Source organism: Camelus ferus, chromosome 10, assembly GCF_009834535.1.
Source record: "Camelus ferus isolate YT-003-E chromosome 10, BCGSAC_Cfer_1.0, whole genome shotgun sequence".
NCBI lineage: Eukaryota > Metazoa > Chordata > Mammalia > Artiodactyla > Camelidae > Camelus > Camelus ferus.
In genome coordinates, this window is record NC_045705.1 from 41,466,787 (window position 1) to 41,483,366 (window position 16,580).

General features: G+C 40.1%; 1 protein-coding gene across 3 annotated transcripts in view; it reads left to right on the plus strand.

Moving 5' to 3' along the window:
- Window positions 1–16,580, plus strand: part of CCDC81 (coiled-coil domain containing 81) — a 57,172-nt gene that overhangs the window by 39,712 nt on the left and 880 nt on the right. For 2 of the 3 annotated variants that reach the window (XM_006189546.3, XM_032488832.1), the window contains 4 exons: window positions 995–1,073; window positions 1,284–1,504; window positions 6,880–7,005; window positions 9,143–9,253. In XM_006189546.3, coding sequence (XP_006189608.2) covers window positions 995–1,073; window positions 1,284–1,504; window positions 6,880–7,005; window positions 9,143–9,253 — 537 coding nt within the window. Of the gene's footprint in view, window positions 1–994; window positions 1,074–1,283; window positions 1,505–6,879; window positions 7,006–9,142; window positions 10,631–16,580 lie in introns of those variants that run through there. The other variant, XM_032488830.1, reaches the window with a different exon arrangement.

Below are 16,580 nucleotides of genomic sequence, written 5' to 3' on the forward strand. Positions count from 1 at the left end.
CCTGAGGACAGGAATGGATGGGACCTAGGAGGACTGGAACCAGGGACTAAAAGCTGTGAAAAAAAGCTTTCCCTCTGCTCACACCTGCAGCTCCTTAGCTGACATCATCCTTATTCCAGTTTAAACTTGGATGAATTTTAGTCTCAATTTCAAATTTTCAGAAAAGAGACTCAGATTGGTCCTGCTTGGGTTATCTGAGGCCTGGGATAGAGTCAGGGTCACAGAGTTCAGACATGCCTAAGGAGGCCACACATCTGCTCCTGAGGTCAGGAGAGCAATGAAGGAGACGAGTGGTGTGAGAGAGACTCCTAAAACAAACATGCAACTAGTTTCTGCGACCAAAAAATTGTTTCTATAAAATGCATATGCTCCATTTTATATTCACTTCATAGATCATGTGGAGGTTGCATATAATAGATTCATTTTATAATAGGAAACATCACTTTTCTTAAAAAGGAATCTTATGATGAATCATGTTATGGAATGAATAGCTACTTCCTGCCTTCCTATCCAGATTTTTTTTTAAAACATGGGGGGAGGAAGGGTGTCTGACTCAGTGGTAGTGCATTTGGACAGTATGAGTTGGTCACTTGCTTATACTTGCCTGACTCTCCTTGTCCAACACATTGTCCACTAGCCTATGGATTTGAATTACTCTTTTCTTTAAAATGGAAGTTCCTAGAAGGAAACATCATGTTTTGCTTACTAGATTCCTATTCCTATTAATACTTATTAAACATGTTTTGATGATGTTAATCTGTTTAGGCTTTTTGGGGAGGATAATTAGGTATGTATGTATATATGTATGTATGTATGTATGTATGTATTTATTTATTTATTTTAGCAGAGGTACTGGGGATTGAACCCAGGACCCCAGGCATACTAAGCACACACTGTACCACTGAGCTATACCTTCCCCTGATGATGTTAATCTGTATAACTAAAGACTCTGTAACAAATTGTGCCCTTACCTTCTCCTATTCTTAACTGCCAGACTTGCTGCACAAAGGGCCAAATATATAAAAGATAAGATGGAAGAAACACAGTGTTACAAGAGAGCTTTGGATGCACAGGTAAGGGGACAATTAGTACTTTTAAATTTTGCAGTGCTTCAACAGCATAAATTATGTCATGTTACCAATACCCTTATGTGTTACCCATCTGGTAGTCTTGGATCATTGCCCTTGTTCCTTCCTCGGAAGTATTCGTTTTTACCATGCATTGTGCATAAAGCCTGCTCCCTGGTATAATTATAACCTGCATTATGTGTGTCCCTGCTTCAGATAAAGAACAAACGCCCCCAGCTGCCCATGTTTGAGCCAGACTCTTCTGAACCCATCTTTGGTAAGAATGAGGGTGAGCTGATGGTGGAAAAGCGAAAGCAAGAACAGAATTACATGAAGCACCAGCTGGAGGCAGCTGCTAACCTCAAGAGGAGAGCCATCCTACACCAGCTGGTGGACCAAAAGCGGGACTTGCTGATGCTTCAGAGGACACACAAAGAGTAAGACACCCTGGATCTTTCTTCCTCCTCCTCTCCCCTCCCCAGTACATCCAGAGAAGCAATAATAATAGTGAACACAGTGAGGAGTTACAATGTACAAAGTATTGTTCTAAACTTACCATGTGCTTCATCTCATTTCATCCCCACAATTCACCCTATGAAGAAGTTATTAAATTAAAAACAAACTCTCGATCCCACTAGTTACCTTTCCATAGTTTACAATGTCTTAAAGGAGTTGTCCATACCAGCACTGTCCATTGGAAATACAATGTGAGCCACAGATGAGCTGCCCTGCTCAAGTGGACGCAGACATGAAACTCAGGCCCTTTCTCAACTTCCACTAAACCCCTTCTTCAGAGAACTGTGCATACAGTAAGCTGCGCTGATGATTGCTGGTGCGGGGATGCTGAAGGTGGCAGCGTAGGCAGAGGAGGACTTTATGCCATATCAATGTGAATATCTTTAAATTTAAACATCAGACACCCAGGTTTTTAAAGTGCCTAATTGGCTACCCCACCAGTGGGGAATTTTTAAAGCCTTATAACATCTCCTTGGCTTCTTCTTGTCTTCCCATTTCCTATGTCTCCTACTTTCCCTCCTCCACCCCAGATTGCCATGGAGAACTACAGTTTCTTTTTTGTAGATGTTCAGTGATTCTCAGATCCTTGATCAGAATGATAATATCATCAGAGTGCTCAGGAGTTCTAAGAGGGCTTCTCTTCAAAGGAATCTCTTGTTTCAAGAAGGCAGTTGTAATTGTAAAAAGAAAAAAAGTTACTTTATTAAAATTTTATAAATGGTCCGTGAGATGGTGCAAAGAACTGTTATGTTCTATACCAAGTAGGCTCCGGTATGAATATATGAGTAGAATAGTGGGGTGAAGATCTTGTGATAAGGGTAGGGTTGGATTGTAGTAGAGAGATGTGAGGGTAGCTAAAAGCATGGCTTTTGGAGTCAAGTCAGATGTGGGATTAAGTCTTGCATCTGCCCAGGGCAATGAACACTTGTTTGTCTATACTGTCTGCTAAAACACTGAAATATTTCCATACTCCTCGATAAACAGCCATTGCCTCAAGCCCCAGAAGTGCACCCCTGCTGCCCAGGCTGCTCCAGCCCCTCCCTGGGGGCCCCCATCCCACCTCTTCATGATCTTTCACCCAGTGGATGAATACCTGGAGTCTCCAAGACCACTTCAGTCTCCATTCTGATCAGCTGATGTGTGGTTCTGCTGTTTTAGTAGTTGCATAGTACTGGGCAGGTTACAAACCTCGGAGGGCACTGGAGGTATGGCGTCTCCCTCCAGGGTGGCTGAGGGTTCCACGAAGTGGTTCTCGTCAGGAGCGTCTGTTTTATAGCAAGCAGCCGCCCCGGCCCCGCAGTGGCTCTGCCTTTCCGTGCGCAGTGCCGCAGCCAGGTCCGCGACACTTGCATTTGTTGCAGAGATTACTGCTGCTTCCTCCTCTTTTCCGTAGCCTCTCTGGTTGTTCTCCCAAACTTAGAGTCAGGAGGGTTTAAACTCTGTCACTTCCAAACTGTGTGACCTGGGCCAAACCACACTTGGGGTCTTTGAGCCTTCTTTTCCTCCTATGAAAAATAAGGGTCATCGCACCTGCCCTGCCTATCCATTCTATGAGGATTAAATGATATTATGTATGTGGGAGCATTTCTGGAGACCGCAGCGCTCTGCACAAGTATGAACTGTGGTCTTCACTAGGTTCTCTCTCTTACTGGAGCTCTGGTCATAAATCCCCTTTTCTGTGTGGGTCAGATCCTTGTCTTCTGATTTTAAATCTTTTACTGGTTATTTCAGATTTTCTTACTTCTCTTTTCTTTTCCAGCTTCCCCACCCTCTGATCATCTCAAGATGTGATCTTATGTCTTCCTGTGGCAAATAAAAAGGTCACTTGCTTTCAGAGCAAGTTAATTTAGTCTGTGTTACTCAAATAAGCCTGCTAAAGTATTATTACTTATTTTACCTTTTTCTTTAAGCTTTTCTACTTTTGTTTTTAAAAAATAACAATTAATGCTCATTAAAAATAAGTGATTAGTGGAGAGATTTTTTAAAACCTCAATCAGTGGAGAGGTGAAAAAAAAGGCCAGTAAGTAGTAGTGTTAAGGTTACTATGTAGCCTTCTACATTTCCCCCTATTCTTTACAAATATATTCAAACAATATGCACCTATATATTTTTCTTTCCATTTTTGTAAATGAAAATGAGGCCTATGAAATCTTCCACCTTACTCTGCAACCCAACCTTTCTTTAACCTAATAATGTGTCATTAATTTATGTTTAGGTCAGTACATATATAGGAAATTTGTTCTTCTTTGATAACAACAAAATATCTATAATATGGATTATATAGTTTAACTTGTGCACCATGGATGAACAAACGCTTTGTTTCCAGATATTTTGCTATTACAACAACTGTGCATCAAGCATTTTTCATATGTATCTTTTTAGTGGTTCTTTTGTTTCTATCGAATAAATTCCTAAAAGTGGGGTTGCTGGATCAAGTATGTGGCACATTTCACATACTACCAAACACTGACAGTTTTCTCTCTAAAAAGTACAGCAGTTTGCTTCCACCCGCAGTCCTGTAAGAATCCTATTTGCTTCCCCTCTAACCCTACTTCATTTTCTTACTTTCTAGGCATTTAAATTAAACTCACTTTTAAACCTATCCTTTAGAAAAACAATATAACAATGGCCAAAAAGCATATGAAAAGATGCTCAATATCACTAATCACTGAAGAAATACAAATCAAAACCACAAGGAGATAGCAGCTCATTAATAAATGGTTTCCACGCTCACTGAAAGGTGTGCGGGTGAACCTTATTCATCCCTCAGCTGTCTTTGCACCATTTGAAATAGAGGTCATACAGCATTTAACTATATTTGTGCCTCTCCAAGATAAGAGGAGTTCCATGTTTTATTGAATATTTACTTATGTGAACCTGAGACACAGGGATTCTCTACTCCATTGAATAAAGATGGCAAGGTAGGAAGGTGGGATTTAAAATACAATTCTGTTTTGTATTACACAATTTAATAATTTAATTCCAATCATGTATAAATTGTGGAATACCAATTCTGTGTAAGTCCAAATGGAATAAGTGGCAAATTGTCCATGTCTTTCCCTGCAACGCACTTATGTAGACGTAAGAAAAAGACTTTTACTATTTAAGATATATATATCAGTGTAACATATACAGGTAAGATGGCTATCTCTTTTTTCCCTAGGATTTTTTTGAAAAGAAAACATTTATACACTTGTGTAACTGTGTAATAAGATTTCATAAATACAAATATAAAATGTGCTATCATTTATCTTGGATTATAATATCTGTGGTTTAATTGCCTTGTGAGATGTCCAAATCAAGAACAATTATAGGTTTTTCTTACACCACATACACCATGAAACATTTAACAAGTACTTCTTTTAGACTATTCAAAAGATTAGAAAAAAAGAAAATTGTCTATTCAGTCGTAGACAAAACCATTAAGATGTGAATATGATATGAGGTAATGGGGAGAAATAAACCTTGCTTGCCTAGGACAGGCAAGAAGAGACAGAGAGAGAGAGACTACCTCATATCTATTAGGATGGCCACCATATATTAAAAACAAAAAACAAAAAACCCCAGAAAATAATAAGTGTTAGAAAGGATGTGGAGAAATGGGAACCCTGTATTCTGTTGGCGGGAATGTAAATTGGTACAACCACTATGGAAAACAGTGGTGGGTTCCTCAAAAAATTAAAGTAGAATTACCATATGATTTAATAATTCCAGTTTTGGTTATACATCTAAAAGATTTGAAAGCAAGATCTTCAAGAGATACCTTCACACTTAAGTTTATAGCAGTATTATTCACTATAGCCAAGAAATGGCATCAACCCAAATGTTCAACCACAGATGAATGGATAAACAAAATATGGCATCCACATACAATGGAATATTACTCAGCCTTAAAAGGAAAGTTCTGACACATGCTACAACATGGATGAACCTTGAGAGCATTATGTTAAGTGAAATAAGCCAGTCACAGAAAAGTATGATACACCTTCTGTAAGTATGACTCCGCTTACGTAAAGTGTTTGGAGTAGTCCAATTCATGGAAATGAAGTACAGGGATTAGGGGGAGGGAGAGATGCAGAGCTGTTTAGTGGGTACAGAGTTTCAGCTTTGCTAGGTGAAAAGAGTTCTGGATATTGGTTGCACAACAGTGGGAATATACTTAACACTATATATCTGTACATTTAGAAATGGTTAAGATGGTCGATTTTATGTTATATGTTTTTTTAAAACTACAATTTAAAAAACTCTGAAAAGATTTTAAAAGGTTATGAGAAAATACGTAATAGGTACCATTCAGTCATCGAGCTCCCACTGTGCGGCAGGCTTTGGCACCTTCTGTGTATTATCTCACTTAGTCTTTATAATGACTGCACAATAGCTTTTGAATTAATGTTTGTTAGAGGATAATATATCCATGCTATTTTAGAATAAGTGAACCAACACAGAGCACATTACAGATTTTTACTGGTGGGTGCTGACACCTAGTGGTGGTTGGTACCTGTAACACAAAGCCCTTCGGCGCAAATAGGCTATATCAAGGGTCACAGTCAGTGAAGTCCCTTCTAGAATTTAGTAAGAGCTGACTGTAAGAGTTTCAGTTTGGCAAGAAATAGACGCATTTAAATTGAACCAGGTTTAAAGTGATTCACAACAGCACTGACTATGTGTTTGGAGACCAGTAGTAGAAACATTTAACGTTGCAAATGCTGGGACATTGTACTTGAAGAGAGGTGTACTGCAGTCATTTCTTTGATGCGGTGATCTTCACCAAACACTTTTTTTTAAAAACTTCTTCACAGTGTTAGATATTTTCTCAATTTCATTTTCTTTTGCCTAGTCATTTCTATTTCTTTTCCCCTTTCTAGACACGGATTTGTAGGCCTGTCTACTTTGTTTTGTAAAATGCTGGTAGGAACTGGTGGGCTGATTACTGACAGCTGAGGGGCTGGACTAAAAGGAAAGAAACAAAGTGTAGGAAATCCATTTGAGAGGAATCTTCAGATCAGTTAAATTAGCCTCAAAGGAAATTGATGGTTTTAAAGGTTGAATTTGTTAACTGGAAAAAGGTTTTAATCCTGCTAATTTAAACCAGGATTGAAGATGAAAGGACCTAGATCCATAAATAATTTGCAAGACTTTCACTATGTTTTCACAGTGTTCATGCCTCTTAGTCTATTTCAACGAGCAGTGAATAAAACCCTTCTGTTTAATTTCGCATAAAAGGAATGGGTTCCCAAGGTTGATGCATGCCCTTCCCAGTACTGTGAATGCAACCAGACTATTCTGTTCTCTCTAGGCACTTGGCAGACAGGAATGCTGAGCTGGAGCGACTGAACAGAATCAACCAAAGCTTACAGAACGACTGGGCACGAAGTGCTGTAATGAAGAAGCAGCGGGACCTGGAGGAGAAGGCTTTCGAGAGGTAATATCTGATTGCACCTAAAGTTTTATTTGCGAAGAAAATCCTCCCTGCATCTTGTTTAGCTTCCTCTAAACTGCAGTGGCAGATAGGTTTTAAGTGTCAACTTTAGTTTATTAGTGGTGGCTGTCTGGAGAACTTTGTGGAGAGAAGAATTTTGGGTTCAATGGGAAATACTGTCTGTTAGAAATGTCTGCTGCAGACATGGGATGGAGGATGCTGTGCTGTATGTTATACATTTGCCAGCTCTGCCCTAATCTCTGCCTTTGTGTAGTGGTTTTACTTTCCTTTTGTGGAGGCTAGGGAGGAGAGAGGGGATTCTCCCCAGAAATAGTTAGTTAGAAATAGGAAGAGGAAACAGGAAGAGTGCATTTCCATGTGAACACATCTAAGGCTTATGGAATGGTCCCTTAAGGGCAGAGTCAAGGAGTTGTGGATAAAATTAGCAATTGGAAAAGTGAGATGCTCATTATGGAACCAACCAAGGACATCTCCCTGAAATGTATTATCATATCCCACTCTCCCCAGTTACCTATTTACAATCTAGAATTGGAAAACCTAGATTCTTTTTTTTTTTTTAAGAATTAACACTAACTTTGGAGAGGCAGCTAATCGTTTTACCTTACTTTCCTTATTTGTAAGATGGGGAAAGCAAACATTTGCCTGACTTGGTTAACACAGGAGTTTGGGGGATCAAATAAAGAGATGGAAAAGTATTACACTTAATTAAAATACTTTACAAATGTAACATATAATTTCATAGCATGTTAAAAACTTGAAGAAACAGACCAAGCCTGTACAATCAAATGTTAGTAAAACCTGAATATACCAAAATACTATTTAAATTGCCAATTATCAACTGATTTTTATTGTAGATAAATGTATTATAATAGATCTTGATCTGTAACTCTCTTTTTCCTTTTGGATTCTAAGATACTTCTCATCTGTCTTTGAAACAAGTAGAACCCATATCCTATGACAATGAAAGGATGAGGGATGACATGGAAAATAGGCTCCAAAGGAGGAGGGGGGTTGTTCGGCCTAGAAAAGAGGAAAGGAAGAGGGAGTTGGGTATCTCAAGCCATTTTCTCAGTGTTGTGAAGAAGCAGGTAGAAGGCAATGAGATTAATGTCAGGGAGATTTTTGTTGGATTTTGGAAGAAAGCTTGGCCAACATGGTGATAAAGGGTGGAGGAGGCAGGACATAACCTTGAGTGGCAGGATAACCCAGCTGCTCCATGGACACCGAGAGCAGACCCCTCACCTAAAGACCTAGGAGGCCAAGTTGTGGGCAGGGACTCAAGCAGGCAGCAGGTAGGAAGGAGGAATTGGTTGGTGTTTAAAAGAAAACAAAGCAAAAGCAAAAACAAGGTCCACGTGTATGCAGTTAGTTCATGGTAGTCTGTCCCACTGGCAAGGCAAGCCGGAGCGGTCTTCCCCTGCCCACTGCCAAGATTGTTCGTTGTCCTTTAGGCTGTCTTTGATGCTCCTTTTTACAGAATTCCACCCATGTAGATACTTTGATAGCACAGGGGAACACATCAGGGACTGTCCTGCATAATCAAGAAAAAATGTTGAAGTGGAAAACCAGTCACTGCCATCCCTTCATCTCTGCTTCCAGCTGCTTTCCTCTTCCTCTTCCTCTCCACTTCCTCTCCTGCCCTTAAGTTTCCAGACACCTCTGGCTCTCTGTTCATTGCAAGTCTACTCTTCTCTGTCTGCTGGGTGTTAACTGTTAACCAGAAGCTTAATGGCTTGATCTCCCTTTCAAACCTGTCTCCTGGAAAGCCCTACAGATGAAGCTCATCCACATGGCAAACCAGCAAACAGGGAAGCTTTGGCTCCACCCTTCTCTGGCTGTGTGACTTTGTGCAACTGTGTTCTCTGAGTGGGAGGGCTGGGGTCAGACTGTTGTGAAGGCACCACTCAGAGCCTTTTATTTGCTGGAGAACGAGGAGAAATAGGAGATGCCAGGCTGGGGCGAGCTGCAGGTGGCCATCACAGGTGAGTCGGAAGCGCCTGGAGGAGAAGGACCAGGTGTTGCTCTTCTGTATCCCTTCCATCGCACAAGCTTCCAGCCTCGGCGTCAGGGAGGACTCAGGGAACACCGGGGAATGACTGCTTTTCCTGCCTCTCCGCAGGGCCTCGGACAAGCTCTTCCTCCTGGACCAGTGTGAGAAGTACCGGCGCTGCCGGCAGTGCCAGAGGCGCACCTCCAACGTGGGCGAGAGCAACCTGTGGCCCCTGAGCAAGTACGTGCACGGCTCCCGGCTATTTGTGTAAAACTCAGTGTGCGCCTGCGTTTTCCAGGGGGAGTTTTTCTTTTTTAAATGTTTAGGGATGATGGTGCAACTACATATCTGTACTATAAAGAAAAAAAAATTTTTGTGCGGTTTCGGTGCTTTCAGGAGTAGACTGAATTCAGTTTCCAGGTTCTCCCCTCCTGTCTCACTGACCCCCCCGCCCCGAACCCTGCGCGGGCCGTCGCGGCCGGGAGGGGACCCGGCTTCATTCTGGCTGAGGGGGTGCTGCTGACCCAGCCCTGCCACTCTGTGACTTTGTGTGAGGAGCTTTTTTCCCTCACCTATAGTGAATAGTGTCATAATAAATACTCTACGTGTTTGTGCATAACAATTCATAATGGTAAATTTTACTACCACTCCCTCCCACCCCCCAGCTTTAGATTTTTCCAGAGGACTGTATGTGTGAGCCTCCCAGAGGTCGGGTAGGCTATTTGCCTCACGTGGTCAGAGTGATGCTTCCTGAATTTTCTAGTTGCTGACACACCTGGGACTTGCTGGGACCTCAGGGGTTATTTTGCTCTTGGTGATCTTCTGGCCGACCCTTCCTTCCTCCATCCGGCCATTTCTACACCACGAGTGTAGGTTTATTGTTGAGATAAGTATGTATTGTGAGGGGAGCCTGGCTGGCTTGCCAGGGTCCACCTTCTGCTCTTACTGCTTTCCTTGCATCCATTCTTAAGCTGTATGTGCTGTGGAAGAGGGCTAGCTTCCTATTACGAGACTGATTCTCAGTTAAGGTGTATGTGTTCTCAACCAGAACTTTCTTCATTGATCTTCACCCTCTGTCTTTCCTCTCCCTGCCCTGTCCTGCCACTCAGGTAAAACAATTAACTAAGCAGAGTGATGTCTAAATTTCTGAAATACAAAAACTGGAAAGAAAGTCCCTTAGACTCTCTGTTTTCTGCTTGCCACATCTTTCTTAGAAAATGGGGGAAGTATATGTGGGGAGACATCCAAAATAGTGTTTGGCCCTACTCCAAATACAAAATAGGAATATTTTGAGCCCTGAATAGTTAAAGGGAGAATATTTACTCAAATTGATATTGGGCAAATTTTGTTGCTGATGTTATCTTTTTCTGTAAAAACAAGTATGCTCTCTGGTGACTGTTATCTTTTTCTGTAAAAACAAGTATGCTCTCTGGATTGTCTAGAACCTCCCTTCCCACACTTCCTGCATTGCCACTTCCTTCCATTTCCTCAGAAGATCCCTCCATGCAGGTCCAATCAACACCAACCAATATTTAAAACAATAGCTTTTCCCCAGGACTGCTTGACTTGCTTGAAATCCATCCCTGCTACACCCTTGGTGTATTTCTTTGTCTCTAATAGATAATAAATTTCTATAATAGTGTTATATTAATATATTAAAAAAAAGACTGTCTTATCAAAGAAAAAAAGACTTTAGGCAATTTTGATATGGTTAAGTGAAAGATATGACTTCATAGACATTTTTTACTGTAGGAACTGAACTTATAATTTATTACCATGGATAGCAGCACTGACAACTCTTACTGTGTGTCACGCACCAAGCTAGTGACCTGGAGGTTAAGACTTCATCAGTCCCTGCCTGCCTTCAGAGCACGCACTGTGTAGTGCAGAGGAGTGATGTAACTAGAAAATCTCCAGGTAACGAGGTAAATACCCAATAGTGCTGTGCACTGGTTGTTACGGAAGAGCAAGGTGGAGCCCTTGCAGTGAGGTTAACTTGAAGGCTTTTGGAATAGATGAGGCCTGAGCTGAGTTTTTAAGGATAAATAGGAAATAGCTAGGTGAAGAGTGACAAGGGGTCATCATGGCAACAGATGTCAAGCCTTGTGCTCCTGCCTATCAAGGCTAAGATGGAGATGTGGTTATGTGAGTTAGGTTGTAAAATCTAACTTAAAAAAAAAAATCATTCAACCATTTTGAGAATCAAAGTTTATTATAGTCCTTCATTAACAGCTGATTCCATACAATAAAAAATGCACAGTCTTTTTTTTTTTTTTTGAGCAGGTCTTCTTAATTTGGTATATTCTTCACTGATCTTAATTGCTAATATTGTTTTAGTCCAACCCTTGTATTAGGCCAGACTCAATTAGAATGTCTTTTTCTAAATCAATGTGAATTACTATCATCAAGTTCTGTCATTTCTAGAACCATGGCACTGCCAGACTGGCTTAATGCATCAAAGGATTCCCAATTTCAATGTTGTTGTTGTTTTTAATGTTTTGGACCATTGTGGACTCTTTTGAGAATCTGATGAAAAATACGGACCCTTTTCTAAAAATATGTACAGTTTCACATACAACATTTTACATGCAGTTGGAGGCTTCCTAGACTATCCAGACCACAGGTTAAGAACTGCTCTGGGTGGCTTTCCTTCAGTATTATTACAAGCTCAGGCTATGAAAAGTGAGTAAAGTGAAGGAGTTTGCTTTTGAAAATGCCCTTTCAGTTCTAGAGAACTATGTCCATTTTTGCGTTCCTCTTTGACTCTTCATAAAAATAGTGAGATGAGAACTGGAATGGCTATTAGAAAGCACATACTCCAGTATTTAAAAAAAAAAAACTTTCTGAGTAAGACTCAGTAAAAGAAATACATTTCATGTGGAAACACAGAACCTGTGCCCATACATATAATTGAGACAAAAGTTTTACAGGGCTGCACTTACCCATCCATCTGCAGTACATTCTGATAATTTCTACTTCATTTTATTTCATTAAAAATTTCTGATTAGACTGAACAAAATTGATTTAAGAATCCATTAGTGTAAACAGATAGTTTTCAGTTTTATAAACACAATTTTAATCTGATTCTTTCCTCTCAGTACTTTGTAGTTTGCTAGAATTCATTAGTGGATAAGAGGGTATTATAATGGTATTTGACCAGGAGATTGAGGAATGTTTAGGTCCTAGTTTGTTGTAACCTGATTGCCTTCTTTTGAGGTGCCCAAAGAAACTCAGATAACTTTTGCCCCACCTTGTTAAAATCTTCTGGAGAATGTTGATTTTTATTTTTTTTAAGTAAGCAAAATCGTGAAGTTCAGAATGCAACTTCTGCCTCACTTTCTGTGGGTAGTAGTTATGATGTCAGTTCAGTTCTCAAAGCCTGTGTTTCCTTAGATCTGCTTTTCACATGTGCAGCTTGGGAGTAAATGTGAGACTTGCATTGATTCATATACAGAATTAAAGGATTTATTTCTCCAGCCTTCTTTCTGGAATTTCTCTCACATTCTCCAGTCCCTTATTCCCAGTCCTCTGGCTATAAAGCCAGGGTTTTTCTTGGAGTTTTAGCTCCCTTTACTCTGCCAGAGGGGAGCAGTGAGTGACAAGTCAGAGTCAAATAACAGACACTCCTATCACACTCTTCTCACCACAGGGGTCCCTATTCCTGCTTCCTCTGGCCAGGAAGGGAGGATGTCTCAGGGACTTAGGTGCCTGCAATGCCACCACTGCCACTGCTGTCCTGCTGCCCCTGTGCAGCTTCATGACTGCACCTGGTCTTGGGGCATACTAGGGAGGGGGAAAAAGGAGGGGAAAAGGGCTTTCTCTTTACATTCTAGCTCACAGGGAACCCTTTACCTGCTTCTCTGGCTAGAAAGAGGGGATTTCTCTTGAGCTTATGCTCTCTGCGTAGTTCTAGGTCTTCGACTGCCCTCAGGTCAAACCAGAAGAGGAATACATTCAGTAAAATCACCACTATGCTAATAAATTCAGTAAAATCACCACTATGCTAAGTCATTCTTCAGGTTCTGACTTACACAATCTGCCTGCTATTGTTTGTTTTTCAGAGTCCTCAGGTAGTTGCTTTTTATGTTCTGTTCAGTTATGATCGGTTAGAGAGAAATACTGTAGGGCCCTTAGTCCATCTTGGCCAGCACCAGAAGCATTTGATTTTGGTTCTGAGTCTTTATTCTTCTTGCTTTCACCTTTCCCCCAAATCAGGTGGTTCCTCAGTCCTTTCATTTACATTTTCTTAATTAGGATAGTGCTTTAACAGAGGTCAAACAATAGTAGCTTAACCAAGTCAGAAGTGCACTTTTCTCTCAAGAAACAAGCCTATAGAGGTCAGTAGTCCAAGATAGTAGGGTGGCTCTACTAGCTCCTCTGTGGTTTCCACCATTGGCTCAAGGCAACCGCTCCAGTTACCATCTCCTAACTAGCAGGTAGGAAGAAAAGGGCAGGGGAGCAAGTGTGCATGTTTTTTAAGAAGTATAAAGGAGTGGAAGTGGTACCATTATTTCTGGCTATGTCCCACTGGCCAAAATTTAATCACATGGGCCACACCATTGCTGCAAGGGAGCTTGGGAAATGAAGTCTCTAGCTTGGTGGCCATGTGTCTAGTGAAATACTCAGGGAAGGCTAGTACTAAATACGGGGAAAATGGATCATAGTGGACAACTGCCAGTCTGCCATATCCTGAGAGTTTGGGGGGAAGAAACTACAAAATACCTAACAATGCTAAAGTGATTTTTTTCAATCTTTAAATAATGTAAAGCTGCCAAAAAAATCCTGTAGAGGCAAACACAAAATGGGAGCAAGAATTCAGAGAAGCAAGCATCAGTTAATTACCTGTGACTAAGGTCTTTTAAATCAATGTTAGAGATAAATATTTTGTTTTGAAATAACTTCAAACTTAGAAGACTCAAGAATGGTGAAAAAAAAAAAAATACCACCACTCCATCCACAGAACTAAGTGCAAGTAGCTGACATATGCCCTATCACTTCTGAACACTTTAGAGCAGAATGCCTTACAAATAAGGATATTCTCCCATAAAACCACAACATAACCACCAAACTCAGAAATTAACATTGATTCATTGTTACCATATAATCCATGGACTCAATGAAAATTCTGCCAGTTGTCCCAGTAATGTCCTTTTAAGCAAAAGGAGCCAATCTATGATCATGTGTAACATCTAGTTGCCATTATTTCCTAATCCCCTTCAACCTGGAACAGTCCTCAGCCTTAACTTGACTTTCATGGCTGACACTTCTGAAGATGTCAGTCCTACCACTTGGATTTGTTTGATTTTTCCTCATGATAAAATTCCTGTATTTTTTGTCAGAAATATCACTGATGTGATGTTATGGTCCTTGTATTCAGTCCTATCAGGTGGTACCCAATTCAGTCTGTCTCATTACTGGCCATGTTAACTTTGATCATTTGATTAAGTGATGCCTGCCAGGCTTACCACTATCAAGTTGTTTTTTCTTTTGTAACTAATAGGTATTTTGTGGTAGGTACTTCTGAAAGTAAGTAAATATCCCATTCCTCATCAAATTTTGCCTACTAGTTTTAGCATCTACTGATGTTTCTTTGCTAAATGCGTAATCGTGATGATGACTGCTAAATAGATTTTTCTAATTCCACCATTCCTCTACATGCATTAGCTGGCATTCTACTATAAGGCAGTGTTTGCTTCTCTCTAGTAATTTGTATCAATATAGACCTAAGGATTTTTATTTTATTCAATGAGTTATAATCCATTTCTATCACTGATGTACAAATCATGACCAGTGGGAGCCCTTTAAGCTGGCTTGTTTTTTTGTTTTGTTTTAAATCATTCAAAAAAAATCTTAGAATGGTTTTAGAGTTCCTTGTACACTCATCATCCAGTTTCCCTCATTGTTAACATCTATTTCTATGATAAATTTGTCACAACTAAGGAATCAACACTGGTCCTTCACAATTAAACTTCACACTTTATTCAGATTTCACTAATTTTTCACTAATATCCTTTTGCTGTTCCAAGATCCCATCCAGGACACCACATTTCATTTAGTGGTCAGGTCTCTTTAGCCTCCTTTGGTCTGTGCTCTTTTTGGTCTGTGTCTTTTTGTCATATTCCTCATTTTTTGAACACTTCCATAACTCTTCATCATAACAATATGTTCCAGGCTACTCTAATATTTTTTCTGCCCTACCTCTGTAATCAGCCATTTCCCCAAGGAGACTTGGTTCCTTTTAATGGAGAATTGTATTAAGAAACTATCATCTGAGTGCTAGTCTATTTCTCATTGCTATTGGGATGTCAGAGGAACTCTCTGCTCTCTGTAGGTGAAGCTGAGGAATTCACACCCCCCCAACACACACCACACCACACCATACATCTGTATTTCTGTATCGATATAGTGAAGTGAGTTCACACCGATACAACCAATTCCAACCCAAAATCCTACAGCTAAGTGTACTTTTTTTCCCTTTCCACATTTGTAACTCCTATCTGACAGTGAGAAGCCTAAGTCCCATTATTCTCAACGTATTAATAGATAAACTCTTATACGATCTCCAATCACCACTGCTGCCCCCCTAATATATACGTCCTCTGCACCCTGACTGGGTTCTGACAGCCCGCACCAGAGTGCTACTACCACCCTGACCCTTGCTTCAACGTCCTCCTCACCCTCTCCCTCAGACTCCAATATCTTCTGCATCCCCACCTACTGCACTGCAGACAACTACCATGCTCCCCTCCATGTAGGGGACTGAACTATTAAGAAATGAGAGAAGGAAGAAAGAACAAAGAGGGAAGGAAGGAAGAGGAGAGAAGGAAGGAATAGGGCTTTATTATTATGGACCAAGCATAGGCCAGGAAACAGCCTAGCCATTTTAGAAAATACTAAAGCTGTTAGACAGGATATCTTCAAAAGGTTGAGAATATAAATGTCAATGTAGAATTGTGTACCCAGCAAAACTATTACAAATGAAAGCAAAATAATTTTAGGAAAAAAAGCTTATTTAAAAACCAAAAAAGTCTACCAACAATAAAATGTATTTTTCACAGTGACAATGCATATTTATGTAAAGTATTAATCAAAGTTGATCATGTAATAGGAACTAAAGGAACCTCCAAAAGATGCTCTTAAAGTGGAATGATCTTAGAAGAAAGGGTTGAAATGCAAAAAGAAATAGTGAGCAAAGAAACTGATGACATATTGAGCAAATTTAAACGAACTGATTTTTATAAATTTGTGGGGCTGAAAGATGCTTGACGACATTAATAGTTAAAGCATGTTGTGTTCCTACAAGAGGTGGGAAAAGATTTTGAATGTTTGAATTTTTCTAAGCTATTTAGGTACTGAAAGTATAGAAGTAAGGTATATAACAGGACATACATATTAGAGAAAGAGACTCTGGGTCCAAAATTCCAAGCTTCAAATCTCAGCCCTGCCATTTATTAGCTATGTGCCTTTGGGCAAAAAACTTTCCTGTGCCCAGGGTTTAATTTTTTAAAAAATCATAATAGAAATAATACTAGTATCTAATTCATAGGGTTGTATCAAATGAAATGTG